The sequence below is a fragment of the Apaloderma vittatum genome, unplaced genomic scaffold (assembly GCF_000703405.1).
Source record: "Apaloderma vittatum isolate BGI_N311 unplaced genomic scaffold, ASM70340v1 scaffold10941, whole genome shotgun sequence".
Taxonomy (NCBI): domain Eukaryota; kingdom Metazoa; phylum Chordata; class Aves; order Trogoniformes; family Trogonidae; genus Apaloderma; species Apaloderma vittatum.
The window spans coordinates 55259-78405 of NW_009699687.1; the positions used below are offsets into that span (position 1 = coordinate 55259).

The 23147-nt window shown below is 48.1% G+C and overlaps 1 protein-coding gene across 1 annotated transcript in view; it reads left to right on the plus strand.

Moving 5' to 3' along the window:
- Nucleotides 1-651: 651 nt before the first annotated feature.
- SLC6A12 (solute carrier family 6 (neurotransmitter transporter), member 12) overlaps nucleotides 652-23147 on the plus strand; it is a 46206-nt gene continuing 23710 nt past the window's right edge. Inside the window, exons 1-6 of the mRNA XM_009878497.1 lie at nucleotides 652-738; nucleotides 5165-5243; nucleotides 15183-15379; nucleotides 18896-19030; nucleotides 20406-20546; nucleotides 22155-22242. Of these exons, the coding sequence (XP_009876799.1) occupies nucleotides 15187-15379; nucleotides 18896-19030; nucleotides 20406-20546; nucleotides 22155-22242 (557 nt within the window). The 5' untranslated portion in view covers nucleotides 652-738; nucleotides 5165-5243; nucleotides 15183-15186. The remainder of the gene's footprint in view (nucleotides 739-5164; nucleotides 5244-15182; nucleotides 15380-18895; nucleotides 19031-20405; nucleotides 20547-22154; nucleotides 22243-23147) is intronic.

A 23147-nucleotide genomic window follows, 5' to 3' on the forward strand; every position in this document is an offset into this window, starting at 1 on the left:
TCCAAAATCTGCAATTTTAGCCTGAGAATTCAAGTCATTAGTTTCAGAAAAATGGGGATGAGATTAAAGACCCACTTTTTATAATGAAGAAATTTTTTGGTGGCTTTGTTTGTTTGTTTCTTTGTGTCTTTTTTGTTTGTTTGTTTGTTTGTTTGTTTGTTTGTTTTAAGAAGAGAAGTTGACATAAAAATAAATAAATCCCTGAGATTCTGTCCTGGATCACTAGTGCTTTAAAAGGATAACTGACCTTTCTGTTCATCTGTCCACAAAAACCAAACCCTGCTTTTCCTGTACCATGGTGCTTGCATCAGTGGCACATGGTGAAGAGTGTCACCCCCCTGATTAGGCAAAGAGATACTGTGGACACTGCTGTCCTCTTCCATACAGGGAGATGCCCACAAAGAGTGGGGGAGAGACTTCAGATCTTGGTGCAGACCTGTAGAACAGGATGCATCTGTTCCCTTGGGGAACAGCCTGAACCTTGTGGCACTCAGCTTCTTTGAACAGATGCCCTGAGGGTTTCTTATCCATTTGCCACTAGCAATAAGATAATTTTCCAGGGCTACTGAAGTGTCATGTGGTGAAAGTCGTATTCCACATTTAAGTGACAAGAAAGGTGGCTGCATGGGGAGAAGACAGGCCACGGTGTATAAGTGGAGAGAACAAAGTAAGATTGCCATCTTAACATGTGGAATAGGTAATTCTGTGAAGGAGAGGTCCCCAAGCAATCTGTTACGTGTGTCCTGCAGGCCAGTGCAAATGAGCATATCCCTCAGAGCAGGGTATTTGGCTGAACCCTTGTCTGTTCATGTGGTGAGCAGCCTGCAGGATGGGGATAAGGAAAGGGTGTGTGGGGGGAGCACAAAGATGGATTTGGGAAGTTGTGACTTCTTAGAAGGTACCAGTGAGTGAGCCGTCCCCTTCTCCACCTCACCTGTCCAGAGTCACATCAGTTTGGGCAGCAAGATGTGCTTCTCTGTCTCTGCAGACTGTCTTTGTCCTTTGCATCCTCAAACTTGGTGCATGAGAGGCGTTTGCTGTCACAACGCAAGTCGCATGGTAACAGGCTCAGCTGCCCTGAAGAATCAGGGAGGGAAAGCAGGAGGAAACAGGCATGTATATCTGTCCCAGCCTGCCCTTTTCACATGGTCCTCCTTGCTCTCCGATCAACAGCGAGTATTGCCCTCCCTAGCATTGCTAATCCTCTCCCCTGACTACTTTTATTGTCGACACTGGGGTCCTAAGATGTCTGCCCTTGCCTCATTCTCTCACCCTATGGGGATGCTGTGAAACAGGGGATGTCTCACCCTGCCCACACTTCCAAAGGTGGAGGCTCCAACAGCCACCTCTTCTCCAGGAGCCTGTGGCAGGAGCGATGCTGCAGATGCTGGAGCCCGTCACAGTTCTGTGGGACCTCATTAGTGCTTGTTACTTTGATTATGTTCACTTGTGATTACTTACAGTGAAATTGTTGTAGGAAGTTGCAGGCTTACTTAAGCAGAAATTAGCCATAAACATAAAAAATAAATTATATGAATGCCTAGAGGGAAAGTCCTCTGCAAATGTAGCATTTGGCTGTCTAAGCAAGTTCCAAATCAAAGAAGCAGCAGCAGCTCTGTGATCATGGGGGAACCAGCCTTTCTCTGTTTTCTTTAGCAAAGGTGTCCAGAGGTGGAATTAATCTGGACGAGTGAGGACACCTGCTTCTTTCGTGGGTGGCCTGGAGAGGTGGGCAGCAAGGGCTGCAGGTTCCTCTGTCTCCCACACAAAACCCAGCACCTGCTTCCTCCAGTCGCTAACGTTTGGAAACCTGGAGTATGTTTTGCATGCACCCGCAGGGTGTCACACTGGCAGACTTCTCCCAGCAGCTGAGCTGTGGGGAAAAGGGGTTAATTTTGCTTCAAGCTCTGCATCTTGCTGGCTCATGGAGGAGGGAGGCATAGTGGGGCCCAGGGTTGGCTGCTTTCAGGGAGCACAGGCATGGGCTGATGTTGGCAGTCTGCTGCTCTGGGCTGGCTCTTTGGCAGGCACGGCAGAGCTGGCCGAAAGGGAGGAAATGGTGAAGAGACCCAAAGAATGGGAAAAAACAATATGTGCTCTGAGGAGAGAAAGGAAAAGGTACAAAGGGAGATAAGAGTGCCCTGCCAGCTGGCAGGCAGTGAGTGGAGTGAGGATGAAGAGACCTTTGTTGTCCTCCATTCATCCCATGCACCCTTGGGCACAGCAATGGGGTTTCCTCTTGTCTTGGTTCTCCTGCCTGCGAAAGTGGATGCTGCCATCCCTTCCTTCGAAAAGGACCTTGGGATGCACTGTGGGGAGGGCTATGGAGGCCTGGGTGCTGCTGGTGTCAGAGCCACACACAGAAGGAGGATCCCAGCTCTGTGAGGGTTTCATGCTACCTGAGCAGGGGGTGCTTTGAACATTTCCAGGATTTATTGCAAGCAGCACTTGCCTTTTGGGGTTGAATTGTTTAAGAATAGCCTTAGCCACACTCTCTCCATCCCTGCTGGCAGCAGGGCTGCTTCTTCCCTCTCCAGCTTCCTCTGTATCTGTGTCAAGACACTTTTCCTGGGATCATCTCTGCTGATGTTCATCCCCTGTGCTGGCTGAGCCTTGGCTGTGGCTCCTCTTCTCAGACTTGCTCACAGATAGCCACGTAAACAGCCTGCCAGCCCCTGTGGGAAGATGCCTCTTCCCATGGAAATGGTGGAGGAAGAACTCATGCCACAGGGAGAGCTGCAGTCAGATTGCCACGTCCTTTAGCAGCCCTGTCCTACCTACAAGGCTCAGGGTGCCTGTTCAGGGGCTGTCCCTGTCAGTGAAGATGGCAATTAGTAGTCAGGGAGGGTGACAGCCTTTCCCTTGCACTCTCCCGGGATAGAACTGAACACAGTCCATACCCCACAGCTGAGCTAGTTGGAAGGTGGTTTCTGGATTTCTGTCTGGATTATCACCCTAGTGCGATCCCTCACGTGGAGGCTGCTGCAGTAGGATAAGGGGGCCCCGTGTCTATAGCAGGATTTAAAAACAGTGAGTTATTGCCTGGTGGGAAACTCTGGAGCAGAAATAGCAGTCTTTTTTCCTGCTGGGGAGAGATTTTCACACATTGCTGGGTAAAGTTTTCATTTAGGTTGACTTTCTTCTTCTTTTACCTTAATGACACAGGTCATTTCTCATCTACAGTTTCTCAGAATACCGTGATGTTCCTGTGAAACACTTCAGTGTGGATAAATGAAGTTTTTAGGTCAGCTCTGCTTACCTAGGCTTATCTCAATCACCTTTTCATATCTGGATAACCTCTATTACACGTTTCCCCCAGCTGTGTTAGGTCACCCCAGTCCTCTCTGACAGGACAGGCAGCGGCACTGTCCTTCATTAGTAGGGAAGGGGACAATGTGTTGCACAGCCAGTCCATGATGTTCATCTTGCAGTCTTTCAGGACTTCAGAGGCAGGAAGCAGCCCCCAAAGGCAGAACATGGAGCCTAGGCCCTCTGACATTGATCTCAGCCCATGCAAAGGAAGAATGAGCCCATGTTTCTTTGGGTATAGGACCCATCCACTCAACCAACCTAAAGAGTAGGTGAAAGCCAGGGCTTTGAAAAATGGCACACTGGGAAAGTTTAATCCTGGAATCAGGGTCCTGCGCATTGTCTTTGGTTGCCTATGAAGAGGGACAGCCTGCTCCAGCTGCCGCCCCAGCCCTCTGCCCTCGTGGCCCTGTTGCCCAACCAGAGTCACTGGTATAGGACTGGTTTGGCTCAGAGCTCTCTGGTCATCCCCCAGCGCTCACCCTGAGCTGCTCTGCCCCTGCTTTGCACGTTCCAGCAGCATGGACTCAGACTGGCTGCCTCTAGACAGCTGAAATAGTAATTAAACACTTCTAAAACAGAAGGAGATGTTTTGCCTTACTGCTTCCAGCACTGGCCTCAGTGGTTTATGCTGAGGATCCCGCCAGGCACAAGGGTGCCTGGAGGTCTCCAGCATCACTTGTCCCCAGGGCAATCCGGCATGCTCTAATGCGATCTGATTCACTGGCTTCTGGCATCCATGGAGGATTTTTTTTGAGACAATAGTACAAACGACCTCTATAGAGCATGCAGGCACATAAACCTACTGCTTCCCAGCTCTGTGGGAGTGGGGGCTTTTGTCAGCTCATAAGGGGGCTGGGGGATGCTCTTCTGGTGAGCTTGGACACAGGTGAGCATATCAGAGCATGTGCTGGATGCGTCCTGTTGTGGTTTGACCACACAGGTACATGAAAAGGTCAAGAAGAATTTGGCAGGCATGTTAACATACAAAGCAAAAGACAAAACAGTAATAACATAAAAAAAAATAATTCTGAGCTGAACTATCTTGAGAAAAACTCCATAAATGGAATGCCTGCTGCTGGTGTTGGTCATGAGAAGCCCTGGAGAAGTGCATTGGCACTGAGGTGGATACAAAGAGAGCTACCAGGGCAAAAGCAAAGAGGGATTGATCACATATATCAAGCATGCAGATGCTAGAAAAATAAAGACTCCGGCAGTCTCTCTCCTTTCTGACATAGCTCTCTCCTATGAGCTGTATTTGCACTCACAGAGTATGGCACAGAGGGGGTCTATGTCCCCTCTACATGCTCTCTGGTTTTTGCTCCATCTGCCTGAGGGTGTTGGTGAGTCTTCAGCTTGGCCACAGAAACAAGTTTAGTGTATGTCCCTGTGGATGGAGAGCCTTTATTCTGCACATTTGCAGGATGATTTTAAGGGATGCCAATATCCCACCAAAGTGCTGGAGCCCCAAAACAGTAGGGGCATGTGGCAGTCAGCCTGGGCTATGTGCCTGGGGTCTGCAAGGGGGGAGCTCCCTCCCACTGATGTGGAGAGGACCTGGAGTTGCTCCACTGTGTGCTGCAGTTGATCTTTGCACACTTTGGGTCTTTACTCTGCCCAGCTGTGGCTGTTTCCTTTTTGCTTTCTTGTCAGGGCCACAGTTCAAAGTCTGATGTATGTTGTAAGGGAGCTAGAAAGCTCTCTCACCCCGATGCACCTCCCTTCCTGCCATCCAACCACCCACACATGAGTGGGATGGTGATTTGTTGGGGGGAGCTGGTGGAGGAGGGAGGGACGGGAGGAGGAGAGAGGGGAGTCTTTGCCTTAACTCTTGCTTTATCTCTTGGTCACTCAGTGGATTCCCTGTCTGGACTCCAGTGGGACAGGACAGAACGGGACGGGTTTGCTTGGGGGCAGATCTGTGCTGGGTTCAGGTGAGTTGGATGTTTGCTCACTGAGCAGATCTGGCTGAATGTGTGTGTCATGCTGGGAGTGCTGGTGTCTCTGGTCCTCCCGCAAGCCAGCTGCCGTGTGCCAGCTGCCTACCGTGCTCTGGGGAGTGGGTCAGCAAATCTGCAAGGGGAAATCTGATTCCCAACATTAGGCAAAGGAAGAGAGAGCTGGAGGATGGGGAGCAAGTAAGCAAGTATTCAGTTTAGATCAACCCAGGGAAGACTTTTGTCTTCCAATGGTTCCTATAGGAGAGGACAGGCAGCAATGCTGTGGAGTGTCTGCTGGGAAGCTGCAGAGAAAAGGGCTGCCTGAAGGATGGGTAATTGATACTGAAAGTTGCAGCAGCAGCAAGAGAGAAAGAAAAGGACTCAGCAGAAAGATTGAGAAGAGACATGAGAGTGGGCCAGACAGCGATGGGGAAGAAGACCAGCAATGGCTAGATGATAATAGGTACAGGAAAAAAGGGCTAGGAGTGAGGTAGGGTGTAGGCATTTCAGCTCCTGCAAACATGAGGCAGTGGCTCCTATGCTGCCCTGCAGAGGTGCTGGCCCTGACGCATTGACTTGGGAGCTGCAGCTCTAAAAGATGTGCCTGGGAGCATGCTCCTTGTTCTTCTTGCCTCAGGAGCTTCAACAAATTTGTTCCTGTGTTGGGGTGAGGCAGGGAGTTGGCACAGTCTATGGATGTGCTAAACTGGGCATATTTGTGAGCAAACCAAGGCAGAACACAGGGGATTTCATAACACCTGATCTGTGTATCCTTAAATCAACAGTGCTTTTAAAGTAATCACTACTAATCAGGGCTTTCATCCTGTGCCATTGGAAATGTCATTGCCCCAGTTTTTCCTCTTTGGCAGCTGCTTGATAGGACAGGCTGAACCTCGGACCTGACCTTTGCAGCTCTGCAACAGCCCAACTTTGCTGGATTCGTGAGTGCAGATAACCCTTGCAGAGGGCAGGCTAATGAGCCCTGTGCCTGTCTCTGCCTGCCTGTGCTCCTGGGCAGGGGTATAGGAAAATTTGGGTGCCCTAGTTTGGAAAGCAGATACCTTGCCTCTCGAGGGTTGAGGGTGGGTTGCAGTCTTATCGCACTGCGATGCGGCATTCCAGCAGACGCTTGTAGGGAGTGGTTATGGCAGTGCTGGAGTCGTAGTCCCCATGTTCCTCTGTCTGTCCTGATTTCACTTGATGTTCTTTGTCCTGTGCACCAACTGGAGGGGGCTGCACCTGCCCAGGGTCAGTCAGGTAGATCCCCATCCTGCACCTGCACCTGCACAGGCTGCAGAGTGCTGGGCTCCCTGTGCAGGGCTGAACAGGGACAGGCTCTGCTAAATAAGCTGTTGGCTCGCCTCATCCTCTATGCTGGGAAGCATAAGGTAACGTGTCCTGCCATAACGTCACCTGCCTCTTGGAAGAGTTTTGCTTGAGTACAGTTTCTCTGTGCTTCACCCTTCCCATCACTCTCATAGCAAGTGCCCCCATACTGTGCTTTCTGGAGGTTAGGCAGGGTGTTCCTGGCTGGGGGAATTTAGCCAGAAGTGCCGAGTGCAGAGTGACACCAAATCCCCTGTGCTGCTCTCCCACCTCTGAACTGCAGGCTTTTGGAGATGTTGGCTACCAGCGGTGCTAGCTCCTCTGCTCTCCTGCCCCAAAGCAGGAAAGTGACTGTGAGGTTGAGATTTTAGGCACTGCAGAGCTTAGGATGGGCTTGCATGCAGCTGCAGAGGGTAGCTGCTTTGCTGTCCACGCATTACTAAACCGTGGTCCTTCAGCCTTAGGCTGAGCTGAGTCAGCAGCAGGGGGTGAAGCTGCAGCACTGAGGGCTGGTGGCCTCTCTCCTTTTGCCTGACCTGCCCGGGACTTGCCGGGTGGCAGGCCTTACTCCATCAATTTTCTGCCCCAGTGAGGTCCCCTCCTACGGACTCTGTCCTGTCCATGTGGGGCACCTCAGGGCCGCACTGCAGGTCGCTGCCCCACCGTGCCCCCACTGAGCCTGTTTGCAGAACGGGTGCTGGAGCAGTGTGGCTTTCACCTGCTGTGCCATTCACCTCCTCCTCTGCTCCTCCAGCCAGTGACAGGAGCCATGCTGTCCCCATGCTTTGGCTGTGTGCTTGGACCGCTGAGTAAGCCTGACGTAGCTGCAGGATGTCAGCCAGACACCTCAGGCCACCACAAGGGGGTGGCTCTAGGGGCTCCAGTGGGGCCAGGCTGGGGACAGCCTGGCTCTGTGTCTGCAGGACACTTGTCACTGTGGTGTTCTGTAAGAAAGATGTGCCCTGCCATGGTTGCATGCTACTCTGCTTCTGGCTACCCGGCAGTGGATAAAATTAGACTATGGGCTGAGTGGAAGTTTTGAGAATACTTGGTTTGTTACAAAGACAAAAGCTGGTTTCTGATCATATTTACACCCTATTTATGGAATTCATCAATTAGTCTTGATTTTTTTCTAGTCCGAAGTAAGAAACCCCCTCTGTGCCTCTCTAGCTCAGAGCTGGGATGGTGAGCCATGGACACCAACAGAAACTGAACTGGAACTGAGAACAACAGACTACACTGATTTTAACAAAGCATTTGCCTCTGATCCTCAGGGAAGTCCAGCCACTGTTAGGTACTCGGGAGGCTCTCCTGTCCTGGGAGCAGAGGACAGGGCAGGAGCCATTTGGTCCCCTTCTGAGCTGTGGGTGTGTGCTCTGTAGGATGATGCTCTATAATGCTCGCAGCTTGTATCACAGATGTACATGTCATTAGTAAATTCACAGTTGCTTCTTATCTCACTCTTGCTGCTGTCAGTAAGCAGCAAACTCACTGACTGCAGAAGCGTTGCTCTTATTTCACGTTGGAGAAATTGTAAGCAGGATCTGATCCTTGTGACAGTCTCCTGTGCCCCGTGAACCTTGCTGAACAGATGCTTTGAGAATGCCCTGCAGCCCACACAACCTGGAAGTTAATTAGAAGGTGTAAAGAAGCCAGCTAGCTTTCAACAGCTTGAAATGAAAGGCATTTTAATTTCAAGTGCTGTCCTAGAGTTGATCAGTTTTTCTCTTGCTACATCTTTTCTTGCCTTTCTCTGCTTTGCAGCTGGAGTGAGCCATTCTCCAGCAGCATTCGGGTTTGGAAGCAAACGTGGTTGAAGCAGTCATCTCTGCGCATATAGCTGCTTTTAGATTGGCTGGAAAGAACTTACTTCTCCACTAATATCTTCCTGTCCATCTTGCAGATATGACCTATTCCAGTAGCAGCCCCCACGCACTAATCTAACCGGGTTTGTTCCTTAAGCTGTACCTTGGCACTGCTGTTTCTCACTGAGCCCTGATTTTGTCTCTGCTCCCACAACCGCCCCCGCCTCCTGCCATCGAAATGCAATGCAGGATTTCAGCTGCCAACTAACTGCTGGCTCATATTGTGCAACCAGAGAATTTTCTGCGTCCTCCTGCTCCTCCTTTTGTAATGCAGCCCAGCCTGCTTGCTTCCTCATTATTCTGTCTGCACCTGGAATTGCAGTTTAGTTGCTTGGTGCTGCTTGTTTCAAAATGAACCAAGAAATGCAAATGCAGTGCAGCTCTCTGCAGTGTCACCTGCGATTCTGCCTTTTGCAGCTCAGGCAGCACCTACGAGTGCCCAAGTGCTTTAAAACTGTGCTTCCAATAATAAGTGTTATCAGTTGCTCTTTAATGACATCCCAGTTCGCTCTGTTTCACTGCTAGCTCTTGAGATCGTCCTCTCATTTGCCTTAAGATAAAACAGCAGAAGAGGTCAAACAGAGGATGTTAACTGCCCAGCAGCAGAATCTCCTTTGTGTTGGCAGTCGGGAACAGGCAGTAAGTTTGCAGGAAGAAAAGCTTTAGGAGAGTTTCTAACAGCTTCTTCCTCTGGTGCCAAAATCCTGGGCGCCTTCTCTCTCATCAATCTCTTGTTCCTTGTCTCACCTGAGCAGACCTGAATAACCCCCTTTTTTTGCCTTGAGAGAGGCAGAGGATACCACCATGTTTTGCTTTCAAAGGACGTTTTCATCCTCCTCTTTTTCCTGCCTCCCCCCTTTAGTAGCAGCTTGTTCCCAAATAAAGCCAACAGACGCTGTTCTGCATCTCTGCATCACGCGTTCAGCACAGTAGACCCGACTGACCAGTGTCCACAGCACCTGAGAGTTGTCCTTGGCTTTCCTTGCCATTCATGGCCATACTTGTAGGATGCCATGGGGGTAGGTGTGGGACAAACACAGCCCAAAATTTATGACCAAGGGGGCACTGGGCTACCTCATTCAAATATCGAAGAAGGGAACTAGGTGTGGCCTGTGTTTATGGCTTCCTGCACACTGCCTGCTTTCTTTCCAGTGCCTGGGGGAATCCAAATATATTCTTTTTTTCTCAGCAATCAGTCTGGTGAGGAAAATGTTGCTGCCTTCACGCCCTAAACCTAGTACCAAGCCCAGCACCATTTCATCTGGAGCTATCTGTTGCACTGGTCACAGAGGAAGCCCCCTCTTCTCTGTAGGAAGACGACAGGCTAGGGGTCATGTCTGCAAAGGCTGTTCCAGGCCTGGAAAAAAGGCACCTCCTCAGAGTGCTGAGGGGTGAAAACACAGCAGGGCACCTCTAGAAGAGACTGGCAAGGTCAGAGGCAGCTGAGGAGGAAAGGTTGTTGTTGGTGACTGTGTGAGATCAGGAAAGGGGTAAACTCTGGACTGCATAAGTTAGCATCTTAACAGTCAAAAAAACTTTATGGCAGAGGGAAAAATGAGGCTGGGAATGGGGGAATCATAGAATCATAGAACTGTCAGGGTTGGAAGGGACCTTAAAGATCATCTAGTTCCAACTCCCTCGCCATGGGCAGGGACATCCCCCACTAGATGATTTTTCTCTAAACTTTGATGAAGGAACGAGTCAGGCAGTGAGGGGCAAAGTCTTTTATCCTCACTTATGTATTAAGGAGAGGGGCATCCAAATGGAGAAGAAAGTATCTGCCTGTCAGGAAGGATCTAACACAGTGGGTGGCTGTGGCTGCTGTGGGAGAGCCAAATTGCTCCTAGCTGGAAACAAGAAGTTATTTGAGTCCCCATCTGGCCTGAGAACTTATTGGGCAGGGGCACAGTAGGATTAGATGTTCAGGAAAGGAGCCAGGAGGTGTGTGAATAGGCTTTCTCATAGAAACAGCAGGCAAAGCATGGAGGGAGGTAGTGGGGATGTGTAATGCTCTGCATTGCTTTATCTGCGAAGGGAGAAGCTGAATCTTCTGGCACAAAGGGCCAAAACTTTGGGCCCCAATTTAATCCACCACCTGTTCCCAGCTGAAAAGGTTTGATTGCATAACCAGGGTGCTTTCCCCCTTTTTAAAAAAGGAAAAGGAAGCCACAAGTGCCACATCTTCCCTGCTTGTCTGTGTTTGTCCCAGTCCTTCCCTGTGCCCCGTTGCAGCGTCCCAGCTCTTGTCCTTTGTGTTGGCCTGTTCAGGAGTCAGAGGACAGATGCTGAGTCAAAGCCCTGATCCAGGGGTCCCTGAGGTGGAGACTGGTGACAGGGTTCAGCCAGTGGTGGGCTGACACCTGGGGCATTCCCCTCCTGGGGTTAGGTGTGAGCAGGTGATTCCCCAGTTGTGATCTTCCCTCACCCCTATGTGTGAAACAGGTCTAAAGCAGAAACAGTTTAAATCACAAATATTAGTAGAAATTAAAAGAATGAAAGCAGAGAATTAGCCAAGTCCTCTTCTATTAGCTTCTCATGGCATCCTCAGTAAGCTCAGACTAAAGCATCATTGTGCTAGATAATGTGCCCTGGACTGCAGCAAATAGGAACGTGCCAAGGACTGTGACAGATCAAACACGTTTCATTAAGTACGTGTTATTTTTTCCTCTCACATCTGACAGTGCGTGGAGCTCTGCTCCTCTCAGAGATGAGGAGGCTGTGCTGCAGCAACTGAAGGAACTGATCAGCCAGCTGGCAGGCCTTGCTGCAAGAAGGCAGTGGGGAAAGGGGCCTTGCCTGGGCTTCAGAAGCTCAGAGAAGACTGACGGGAGGCCCTGATGTTTCCACCTCCTGATCCAACCCAGCAGGCGAGCTAAGTGGAGGGGGCAAAGTTGGGACCGGGAGCATCTCCATGCTGGTGAGTTGCTGGTGAGCTGCACACCTGCTAGCTCTGCACCAGCCAGCTTTTGGGGTGCCTGCCTTGATTTCTGAGTGGCACCACCTCCTTTAAATGCAGAATTAAAGGTTTGTATGAGCCTGTTAGGTGACTGATTCAGCTTCACACTCAAGGGTAGGTCTGCATGTGTTTTTGTGCTTGGTACGTTTGGGACAGCACAAACCATATCAGTAAGTAGGTGCTTTCCAGCCTACGGGCTATAAAAGCCAAGGGCTAGGGGAAAAAGGGAAGAAGCTTCCTCAGTGCCCTGATGCATCTGCATTTGACACTGAAACTGGTTGTGCCCACTGCAGTACTGTCCATATATAAACTCTCACTGGAAATAACTCTAAAACTCTCTAAAATATAATATGGGACCAGACTCCTGTGGTGTTTTTGAAGAGGCAGCTATATAGCTTTTCACTGACACCTGATTGGCCTCCTCTATGGTTTATGCTCCCCTGTTCTTGCTGCAGCCCTTCTTACTACAGGCAGTGTTACTGTTCTGTATGGGATTCAGCCCTCTGCGGAATCCATGGAAATTCGCTGCTGATTTCAAAGGAAACAGGATGGACTCTTCATTACTGCTGTGGTTTAGCCCCAGCTGGCAACTAAGCACCATCCAGCTGCTTGCTCATCCGCCTTCTCACACCCCAGTGAGATGAAGGAGAGAATCAGAAGGGTAAAAGTGAGAAAACTCATGGATTAAGAAAAAACAGCTTAATAACTGAAATATATTAATAATAACAGCAACAACAATAATAATAGTAACGAAAAGGAAATTAACAACAGAAAAACCCCAACAACCAGGGTTAAAAAAGCAAGGAAAGCTAGTGATGCAAATGATAAACAATTGCTCATCACCAACTGACTGATGCTCAGCCAGTCCTGGTTAACTTTCCCCCTTTTCTGTATGCTGATAATGACATCATATGGTATGGAATATCCCTTTGGTCAGCTGGGCCCAGCTGTCCTGGATGTGTCTCCTCCAGAATTCTTATGCACCCCTAGCCTTCTCGCTGGTGGAGTGGTATGAAGAGTAGAGAAGGCCTTGACCCTGTGTAAGTGCTACTCAGCAGTGACTAAAACATCCCTGTGTCATCCACAGTGTTTTTAGCACAGCGAGCCCCATACTAGCTACTTTGAAGAAAATTAACTCTATCTTAGCCAAAACCAGCACAAGCACAAAGGTAGATGGGGGAACAAAAACTGCTGTTGCCCTGGGCATTTAGAGAGCAATCGGTGTATTACACTGTGAGATCTGGTTTCCTTTACAGAGGGACAGAGAGAGATATTCAAATTGAATGACATTCAGAGCCCACCTGGACGCGTTCCTGTTTGACCTACTCTATGTGACCCTGCTCTGACAGGGGGGTTGGACTAGATGATCTTTCGAGGTCCCTTCCAACTCCTAGCATTCTGTGATTCTGTGAAACAGGCTTCGTACCCAAGTCTTCTTGCTTTGCTACGAATGTTCAGTAGAAGTTTTCTTTCTGTATGCAGACATCTTTCTTTGCCCCAGGGTCTGATATATCTAGAGGGTTAGCATTTAGGAAATCATTTCATTTGTTCTGGGCAACTTACAGAAACAAATGAGACATGGTGATGACAATGCTGTCTTGAGTCGAGTAAATGCAATCATAGCCAGCCAATCTCCGCTCCTGCTTCCCCCTTGCCTCATTGAAAACTTTGCCAAAACAAGTGTCGTAGTATTTTGAGGCTGCTGGGCCACTTTCATGTTAGGACTGCACTTTGTCTTAGTCCCAGTTAAGTCAGACTCCCTGGCAGACCCTACTCTTCAAGAGATTGCTCATACCCTCGTGCTAACCCAGACAGAAATGACTGGAGAGAGACTAGACAGAAGGAGAGAGGGAATAGCTTTGCCATAAGACCTGGTGCACCATGCTGGTGCAAAATGTTGATGGATAGGTTTGGTGGTGCTATCAGGCAGAGGACATCAAGGGTGATGAAGTCTTGCTCACCACTGACCTGCTGCCTGTGAGAGGTCCCTGACCTGAGCTGCCTCCAGAGCTATGCTTGGACTTTTCCTGGGAGAGAGTAACCTGAAGTGGTCCAGAGCAGATCTTCGGGCAGTATGGAAAGAATTAAGTAGTTTGAGTGATTGAGAATGCTGTCCCTGCTGCTCCAGGGACATGAGGATGTCCCCTTAGGAGGCACAAAAGGAATGATAGAGGTGCTACTGCAAAAACTTATGAAACTACCAGCAAGCTGAATCTCTAAGTTAATGTAAAGCAACAAAGCCCTGATTTCTTGGCACTCTCAGCTGGTGGGAATGGAAGCAGAGATGCTGTGGCTTTGGAGACGCTTGTCTCCAGTATAGTTTCCTAATCCCAGCATGGGAATATGTGTCCCTTACTGATATCTGTCACTTCTCCAAAGGCCAACTTCTGCTCAATAATGCCACCAGTGAGATGTAGAAAGAGTTAGGACTTCCCTGGCATAGTTCATCAGTTACCCCTCTTGTGTTAAGTCTGTGCTTTCTGGCTGGACTCAGAAGTGCATCCCTACCTCAGGTAACTCATTAGAGCAAGTTTTTGAAAAGAATTTTTTTATCTAAGTCAAAGAGAGCTTTCTCTCTCCATACTTCAGATTCTGCCCATAATCAAGTGCCTATAAACAATATGAAAATGTTGTGAAAAAGAAGATTCTGTCTGGTCTGTGTGAATTTTAGCTGGATTTAAATTAACTAGCCAATTAAAGGACTTTGTGTATGGTAGAAAATTGTACCTTGTAACAAGCAGCCACTAATTTTGCTTAACTGAAATGATGGTAAACATAAGTCAGGATTTAGTATAGACCAGAGAATGTCTTCCTTGTACCATCCTGTGGGCTCAGTCACATTCAATGTACCTCTTCCAACAATGGCTTTGCTCCAAGTTTCCATGGCTGGGATTTTTCCTACTAACACGTTTTCACTGTGATAGCTGAGCTTGTCCAATCTCAGAAGTCCCTTGCCCAGACCTAAAAGACCTCACAAATACAAGGTCCTTTTGTTCACCTCAGGGGCTTTGTTTCCTTGCTCTATATTCTTTGCAGGTTTGAGCAAAGGTGGAGGATTGATACTCATGCCTGTTTGCTGCTGAAGGGAGCCTAGGTCAGATAAGCATGTGTGTGATTTGCTGAGGTTGCAAGCTGCATGGTCATGTAATGTGTCCAGGAGCTCAGAGACAGCACTTCTGCAATACCTTAAAGTAAGATGGTAGGTTGCCCGCTCTTGTTCAGACTATTAATCCATAACATGTCTAACCTGCCCTCTGAAACCAGAAGGAAACAGTTGCTGCACAAAGCATGTATGGAAGGGAAACTCCTTCTGCCCCTGTGCTCTGCTTCAGGTCCAGCTCCATTTCTCTTCCTCTAAACTGCTGTTTCCAAAGTCCTGGCCAAGTTTCCACCAACAATGGAGATGCAGAGCATTTTGTCAGGGTGTGGCGGGGCAGATGGAGGTATAGTAAAGATAGTGGTCTGAGAAGGACGAGGAAGGGTGCTGTAGAGGGGCAAGAGTGAATTCAGGGGTGGGCCTAGTGAAGGGGTGGTGCAGGTGGGCCCATCCCACCAGACCAGTGATCATTCCTCTGTCCCTTCAGCACAGACTTTTTGTCCCACAGACATGACTTGGGGAAAATGATTCGTGCTGAGGCTAAAGAAGCCATTTCCCAGAGGATGAGGGAACCTGACAGTGATACTAGGAACATATCTGTTGTGGTGACTGGTCCCCTCCTCCTCTTCCCACCAATGTGTCCTGCAGCAACACCCTGTCTCATGCTCTCTTTTTACTCTGTTCTAGAGAGCCATGACAAGAGCTGTGGCTAAGGAAGGAGAGCCCAATGGGGCCACTGCAGCTCCTGAAGAGATAAAAAAGGAGGAAATGGAAGAGAGAGGCCAATGGAGTAGCAAAATGGAGTTCATGCTGTCTGTTGCTGGAGAGATCATTGGTCTGGGTAACGTGTGGAGGTTCCCGTACCTCTGCTACAAGAATGGTGGTGGTAAGTTCACAGCATGCATGAGTTGTCCTAGGTCTGTAGGCCTAACAAGAGATATGTGTGTACTTGGACCAATTTCTCCTACACTTTGTGTGCCCCAACATGCATTCCCTTATTCTGTCCTCTACTAAATTATCTCCTGGCAAAACCAGGAGATAAAAAAACCTGAGGAGTCAATCCAGCTCACCAACAGTTGCCAGTTCTTAAAGCATCTCTCCAAAGTTTGGACGCCAAATTGAACTTCAGTAACTTCTTAAGGTTCTTGGGCATCTTGAGAAACAGGTGGTCTTATGAAACCATCAAATGTTGTGAGTGGTCAGAAAGCCATCAGCAACCTCTGTCTACATAATACCTGTTTCCCATTCTCTGTGTCATCCCCACCTATCTCAGGCCCTTACTACAGAGGAGGAAAGGCCTTGATGGTGCAGGTATCTTTGCCAAGGCCTGACGCCCCCTAGAAGGACACTGCTACCTCTTCCTCAGGAATAGTTCTCCCAGTGGTCAACCTACTGCTAGGGAAACCCATCCCCAGTAAGAGTTCATTCCCCTTCCCTTTTGTTTCTTGTTGACTCTCTTTTTTCATAATGTTTCAATAAGATCACTACATGGTTAAAAATTAAACTTCCTCATAACAATAAAAGAAAGCCAGGAAAGAGGAAGGGAATAATTGACTGTCACTAACTTTTCTTGGTGAATAAAAATCTAACTTTATAAAAGAAAAGGAGGAATAATAAATTACATGTCAAATACTGCAATAACTTCTCCTTTGTTCTTGTTCTCTAGAAATACCTTGAAATAATGCTTTGGGGCTTGTAAGCTTTTGCCAATGGATAAGTGATTCAGCTGTCGTTCATCCCAAGACTTCCAAATTCTTGTCCCTTGTTCTGTTTCTGGAATTTATCCAAATCAAGCAGGAGTCAATACAGTGTCTCCTCTGAACCAAACAAGGTTGGATTAGAGAATAGTTAAAGAAAATAGATTTGAGTTTGTCTTGAACTTGGAATGGTTTTCATCAGATCCTCCATTCTCCTCCTCGGAGGTTTTGATGGTAGGCACTGGAGGCACCAAAAGCAAGTCAGACCAGCATGGGTTAGTAAATGCTGGTGGTGCATCTGATTGAACAGCCCATTCTCCAGTGACGCTTTGAGAGAGAAATCATGGGTTTTGCATGGAAAATTTCCTCCTGAGCTCAGATGATATCTTTGCATAGTTTATGCCTATGGAATCCAGTTCAGTAGTCCTTGCAATTTGTATGCTAATTAGTGTAAGTGAAAAGGCTACTTTTGTTCATTTTAGATATCTATTGAATAACTTTTTTTCTTCCTCTTTTTAATTAAACTACTCTGGAATATCTAAGGCTGTGATTCAGAGGCCAACAAGGCTAGGCTTGGGAAAGATTAGCATGGGAAGAGTCCTTCCCTCACAGCTCACACATTGCCTTTGCAGAAAGTACGCAGCTACTGTGGAAGGGACATTGCTCTCTCTAGGGCTCTAGGCAACCAGATGGCTGACAAACTATTATGGGACAAGGCACTGTCTTTCCTATGACACTCCAAGATATTCGCACCATTGGAAGAGTCCTTGAAATTGCAAAAAAGACATTTTCTACCTATAAATGCCATTCCCTGTTCCTCCCTCAAACTGGAGACTGCTGTCCCATCACCTTACTCCACTTTTGGATGTACTGAGATGGTTATAAAGCCATAAAGACAGATGTCATAAAAACAATTGTGTTAACTTGCTGCAAAGCAACAAGTATAAATTTGTCTATGATTGCACTTTCAAATGTGATCTAATTTCTCAGCATCCTGAAAATCTTATTGACTCATAGTCTCTTTCTGGGGCCTCCTCTCAGGGCTGAGTCTCCTCCAGTGGTGCAGCAAACAGGGAGGAAATCTCAACTGGGAGTTTCGGCTGGGAACTGCTCTGGAAAGGTTAAGAGAAACAAGACAATAGAGATGTAAGAAAGACTTCATTACTCAGAGACCAAAATGGATCCACCTCTGGGACAAATTGTATCAGAGGAGAGGATCTAGGACCTCCCGAAAGGCTCATCTGTGTGTGGGATAACAAAACCATCTTGCAGATTTGGCATGCAGGTAGATGTCTTGCAGTGCTGAAAGCAGCAGCTGTCTCTAGTTCAGCATTTGCAATTCCCATTCCCTGCTCTGCAAACCTGGGCTGATGCTGGGAACCAGCCTCCCTCCCTCTGGCCTCAGGTCCCCTGCAGCTCTGGCACAGCTGTGTTTAGGGGAAAATTCGATGTTGCTTATTATTGTAGCTTTGATGGCTTCCAAACAAGGAGATGTGCTCCTAGTTGCTAATTGTCATGGGAAGGAATTTCAGTGCGAATGTCTGTGCTGGCAGGAGAGGATAGGGCTTGGGGGGACAACAACTGGCTCAGCTGAGAAATGGGCAGTTGCAAACAGCCAAGAAGCTCTCCAGGCATGGGTGGTGGGAGGTACTTGTGACCAAAATTTTACTGTATGAGATAGCAAGACCTCAACAGTTGTTGCAGTGAGGACGACAGTCATCTTGGCCTCTTTGGAGGGGAGCAAAAGTGTGAAAACCTATGCTAATGATGAGGAGAATGACTGTGAGGTGATAGAAGGAAGGTCAGTGGTGAAACTGAGATCTCAGGAGTAGTTTTGAGCAGAACAGTGAAAATACCACGTACTTTGGTTTGGCAGCAGAGCTGAAAAGAAGGGGAAAAAGGTTTAGATCGTAGAACAGGACATAACCCCCCTTTTTTGTTGGTTGGCCATCGTTTCTGCAGAAAAAAATTGCTTTTGCTCCCCTTCCTCTTCCATTTCATCAAGGGTCAATCTGAGGGCTATTTCAGGCTGCTTCCTCCTAAGATATTTCTCTATATTTTAATTAAAAAAAAAAGAAAGAATTCAAGGAAAGAAGTTTTTTTTTTTTTCAATTTTGAAAATGCTGGAAAAATACTCTGTTGCCCTTCCCCTATTTCCATTCTTTCGGCGCAGACTGCTTTTCAGATTTGAGATGAAATACGTCTCAAGCAAATTTATATCCTGGCAAATTTATTACTTAGCAAGAAATGTCACCAGCCTCCAGGTTTGTATCCTCTGGGCAAGTGGGACTTTTGCTGTGACTCCAGGAAAGGCAGAACAAATGTGGTTATGTGAAACAAGGACTCCTTTTGCTTCGCCTGACTCTTGCTGAAAGCTAGAATGAGGTCAGGATAGTGAAGCAGGGAGATGTTCTCCAGCACTGTCATTTTTTACCCCTGTGCCTGCCTACTCCTTATGTCTAGGTTTTGTTCAAGACCAAATGCGCAAGTACTGCAGTAGCACAAGACGGACCACGCTTCTATTTTTTCTGAGTGATTATGGTGTTGGAGACCTTGTTTTTTTTAGCAGACATTGTGCAGTTAATTCAGAGAAGTATTTGTGTTTATTTAGCTGATTCCAGCTGTAGCCCCAGGTACCTGGAAAGAGGTGGTGGGGATAAGGTTTTAAAGAGGTTTCTGAAGCAGCATCTTACCCCTCTCTTCAGGAGCCTTCCTCATCCCTTACCTCATCTTCCTCTTCACCTGTGGGATCCCCTTGTTCTTCCTGGAGACGGCGCTGGGCCAGTACACCAGCCAGGGAGGGGTGACGGCCTGGAGGAAGATCTGCCCCATCTTTGAAGGTCAGTCAAGTTATGGGAATTACTGGCAGCACTTTATAACAATCAGTGACTCAGAGCCCTTTCAGAAAATGCCATTCTGTTGGGGTTTTTTTTCCTCTTTTTCCTTTATTCTCCCTCCCTTCCTCTCTCTCCCAGTCTTGTTATCTCTCCTGGGGGCTTCAGGAGCCCGAACCCCCCATAGGTGACTGAGGACGTGTGGCTGGGGGCTGTGCTGGCCCAGAGGAGCCACCATCTCTGCTCAGAGCCTGGGACAGAGGAGAAGCAGAATGGCCATCAGTCAGGAGGAGGATGGAAATGTCAATACACAAACACCTGCCTGTAGTCCAGGACAAATACTGAAAGAGAGAAGATGAGGAGGAAGGTTATCTGGCTTACGGAGCTTTCCTTTACCACTGTTGTGCCCAGGGCTGCTGTGGCAGCATTTGCAGGCTGGCGTCCTGCAAACTGGGGTGAATCACACTGCACACACTGGTCTGACAGCCCAGAGATGGGCTGGGGTTGTGGTTAAGGCACAGGTATAAGAACCAGGACTCCTGGAACCCAGGGGAAGGTTGTTTAATGGCATTAATATATTAATGAATCTAATGCCCACAGTCCTCCTGGCCAGAGGAGACCTTGTTACTCACATTTTGCAGACAGAGAAACCTGTGCTCAGGCAACTTAAAGGCCTGGTTATGTTGCTCAAGTGCAGGAGTGCACTGCTGCTTGAAACTCCCCGGGAAGTCTGGGACCTTTTGTGATGGAGAGCCCTGCTCTCTAGCATGAGGCCTGGATGTGGGCAGCAGTGACATCTCGTAGGGCAATGACAACCGATTTTTAACAAATTAATTGATCCTTTCTGAGCCAATTACCATTTTGACATCTCAATGGGTAATGAGTACAAGCATGACCCAAGACCAGAGCTTGGTTCCTAAGTCTGTTCTTTTGCCCCAACACCATAATTCACACATAATGTCTATAAGCTGTGAGAACCATTTCTGCCTCTGTCTTTCCAGAAGGAAGAAATTCACTTGCATTTCTTTTCTTTAAAGGCTAGAGATGACTTTCCTACAGGAGAGACAGTGTAATGCAGTGACATGGTAGTGGTCAGAAAAAAGTTTTCCCACCAGCAAAAAGTCTTCTCTCTGTTCCACCATAGACCTCTCTAGAGATACCAACAAAGCCTCATGCCTGCATGCACAGCCACAAAATTCTTTGTTTTTCCCTGAGGTAGGTCTTGCCCTATTCTCTAGTGAGCCATGTGATTGTTGTTGCACCCTTCTTACCATGGCATGGTCTATGCCTTTTTTGGGGGTTAAGCCTGACATGTTGAGAGTTGGTTGGCAGCTTCATCCTGCACTACCAAAGGAGGTGACTTGTTTGCTTTCCTTCGCAGGAATTGGATATGCCTCACAAGTCATTGGGTGCTATCTGAACATCTACTACATCATCATCCTGTCCTGGGCACTCTTCTACCTGTTCAGTTCCTTCACTGCAGTGCTACCGTGGGCCAACTGCAATAACCCCTGGAATTCAGGTATGCCTTCCCTTGGTCAGCTGCTAGCTCCTTCTCACTTCCTAGCAATTATCTCGGTTTTGTAGAAAATATTTTTTATTCAGATAAAAAGCTCTCATGAACTGCAATGTGCTTAGGGACTCCTGAAAAGGGAACTGTCTTCATTCACCACGGGCAAATGCCAGGAAGGGTGACTGGTATGACCCTATGCCTAGCAGCAGGAGACAGTAAAACTATTTCCACATGGAGATGATTTGGGTATTGAAATTTCACTGAAAAATATGCATTTTCTGTAAAGCCGTTGAGGCAGATGGGTTGGGAGAGCTTTCAAGCCAATCTAGAGTCCTCCTCACATGGCAAGAGCTTTTCATTTGCTCTGGTACAAAAATTTATCTTACAATGCCCTTACTCTACCCCACTCCGTCAGAGTTAGAGGGCCATTTGCTGCCATGCACTGAACACTTGCTTTGTGCACTCAGCTTTTGGGTAAATCGGGCCAAGCCTGCACTGGAGGATTTTGCCAGTACGGCTATCCCAATGAAGGAAGCAGTAACACAAAATTCTAAAGGCACTGTTACTCTGGTCTAATTGCATCCATGCAAGCCTCTATACCATTACATCAACCAGGGACCTCATCTCCTCATGTCCACAACTCACATAACTGCGCCCAGCAGAGAAGACCTGGCTTTGGTTCTATTCAAGGCACTTGGGCTGTGCCTGGGAAGACAGGGTAGTCATGAGGTAACCCTCATGGATCTGATGTCCTTGACGGGTTTTTTTTACCATGTTGAACAGGTTGTTTTGCTTTCAGTGGAAAGCTAGGCTGGAAAGAGTTTTGGCAGCAGCTCAATTCCCTCCCTTTTTCTCTTGGGTCAGATGATTCATTTCTGTGATATGTTAAATTTCTTCACCCCATGGGCCATTCAATCAGAGCTGCCTCTGTCCTTTCATCTGAGCAGAGGTACCAGCCTTTTAAAGAATTGATCTGATTCCTTCAGCTCCCCCAGCATGGGTTTGTTTCCAAGGAAAGCCACAGATGTTCTCTTAACAGGCAGAAGCTTCCCAGCCAGAGCTGGGCTTCCTCAGTTTTCCCGTGGATTGTCTTTTGCTTGCCAAATGCAAGATGAGGTGCATTTCTTGGATGTGTGGCATCTCCTCTGGTTTTAGTAATTTCATGCTCTGTGGCAGGGCTGGGGATGGCAGGGTGGAACATGAAGGCATCTGTAGTGTGTGTGAACATATGCATGCGTGTGTGGACAGGGAATGGTGCATGGTGTGGGAGGAGAATGTAATTTTCTATCCTGGCTACTCACAGCAGCTATCCCTCAATAATCTGTATTTTGCAGCCATCTGGTTTCCATTTGGCAGGGAATTTCTTTCTTCTTCCCCTCTCCCCTTCCCGAAGCCCTTTGGCTACTGCTGGGTTGGGATTCATAGCTGGGGAGAGCCAAAGTTTAATAAGATTCTTAATGAGATGCAAGAGTTGAATGAGATGCTTGCTCTACAGCATGGGGTGAAGGGTCTGTGTGCTGCGAGAGTGAGGGTTAGGGCATGGAGGGAAAGTAGCATCCCTCCTGGAGGAGCCTTGGAGAATTTCTCTGGCTCATCAGCTTCCTTTTCTTTTGGTAGATCTCTGTGTGGACATTCTGAATAGATCCAGCCTGGACAACAGGACCTTGCCTGCGAACGCCACTTCCCCAATGATTGAGTTTTGGGAGTACGTGATCACTTTCCCTCTGTTCAGGTTCCTCTCTCATCCAAAGGCTGCAGCTGTAGGAGCATCCAGGCAGAGGGCTGTGTGGCTCTGTAGGACCGAGTGAGGTGTCACGTGTCAGAACCAAACGTGGGAGCATGATGCACCAAGCTGCCAAGGAGATCGGCACAGAGCCCAGGGGCATGAGGACTAGATACACTCCGCTCACAGTGTGTCTGCCGAAGGGTGCTTGTGTGTGCAAATGCACAGGCATATTCGCTTTCCGGCACTGGGGTGCCTGGGTGAGTGTGGCCAGAGTAAGAGGCATCAAAAGAAGATGAGGACTTGCTGTAAGCAGGGAGTTGTGTTGGGTGTTGCAGGCTACTGTTAGGAGGCAAGCACGAGAGGCCAGGGCAGACTGAACTGTCCTCTGCAGTGCCACAAAAGGGACAAAGCTGCCTTTTCTCCTCTTCTCATGTTTTGATTGGTGCCTAAGGGAATTAGTCCATCAGGCTGCTCAGGCTCATCCCTGGAGAGCAGGGATCTGAGATGCATGTATGAGATGCTAGAGAGGGGCTCGGGAAAATTTGATCATGGGACTGGAGGCAATAAAGCATCTCTGAGGGAGAGTCCCTGAGCAGGCCAAACTGTCCTAGAAAGGGTCGTCACTGCAGCCTGGAGATGTTGAAAACACTGCTGGGGCCACGCTACCTCTCCATACTTCACTGAGGAAGGTCTCATAAAGAAGAGAGGTGCCACGGGAACAGCTTCAGTCATATTTCTACACACACCCCCACCCCCTTCCAATTTGTGTCTCCTAAAGTGTCTCTGAGAGGTCTGAGTGTCCCTTGTCCCTTGCAGACACCATAGGGCACATAGAACATGATGTGTGCTCATGGGTGCAGAAAGATTCTGGACAGTGCTGGACA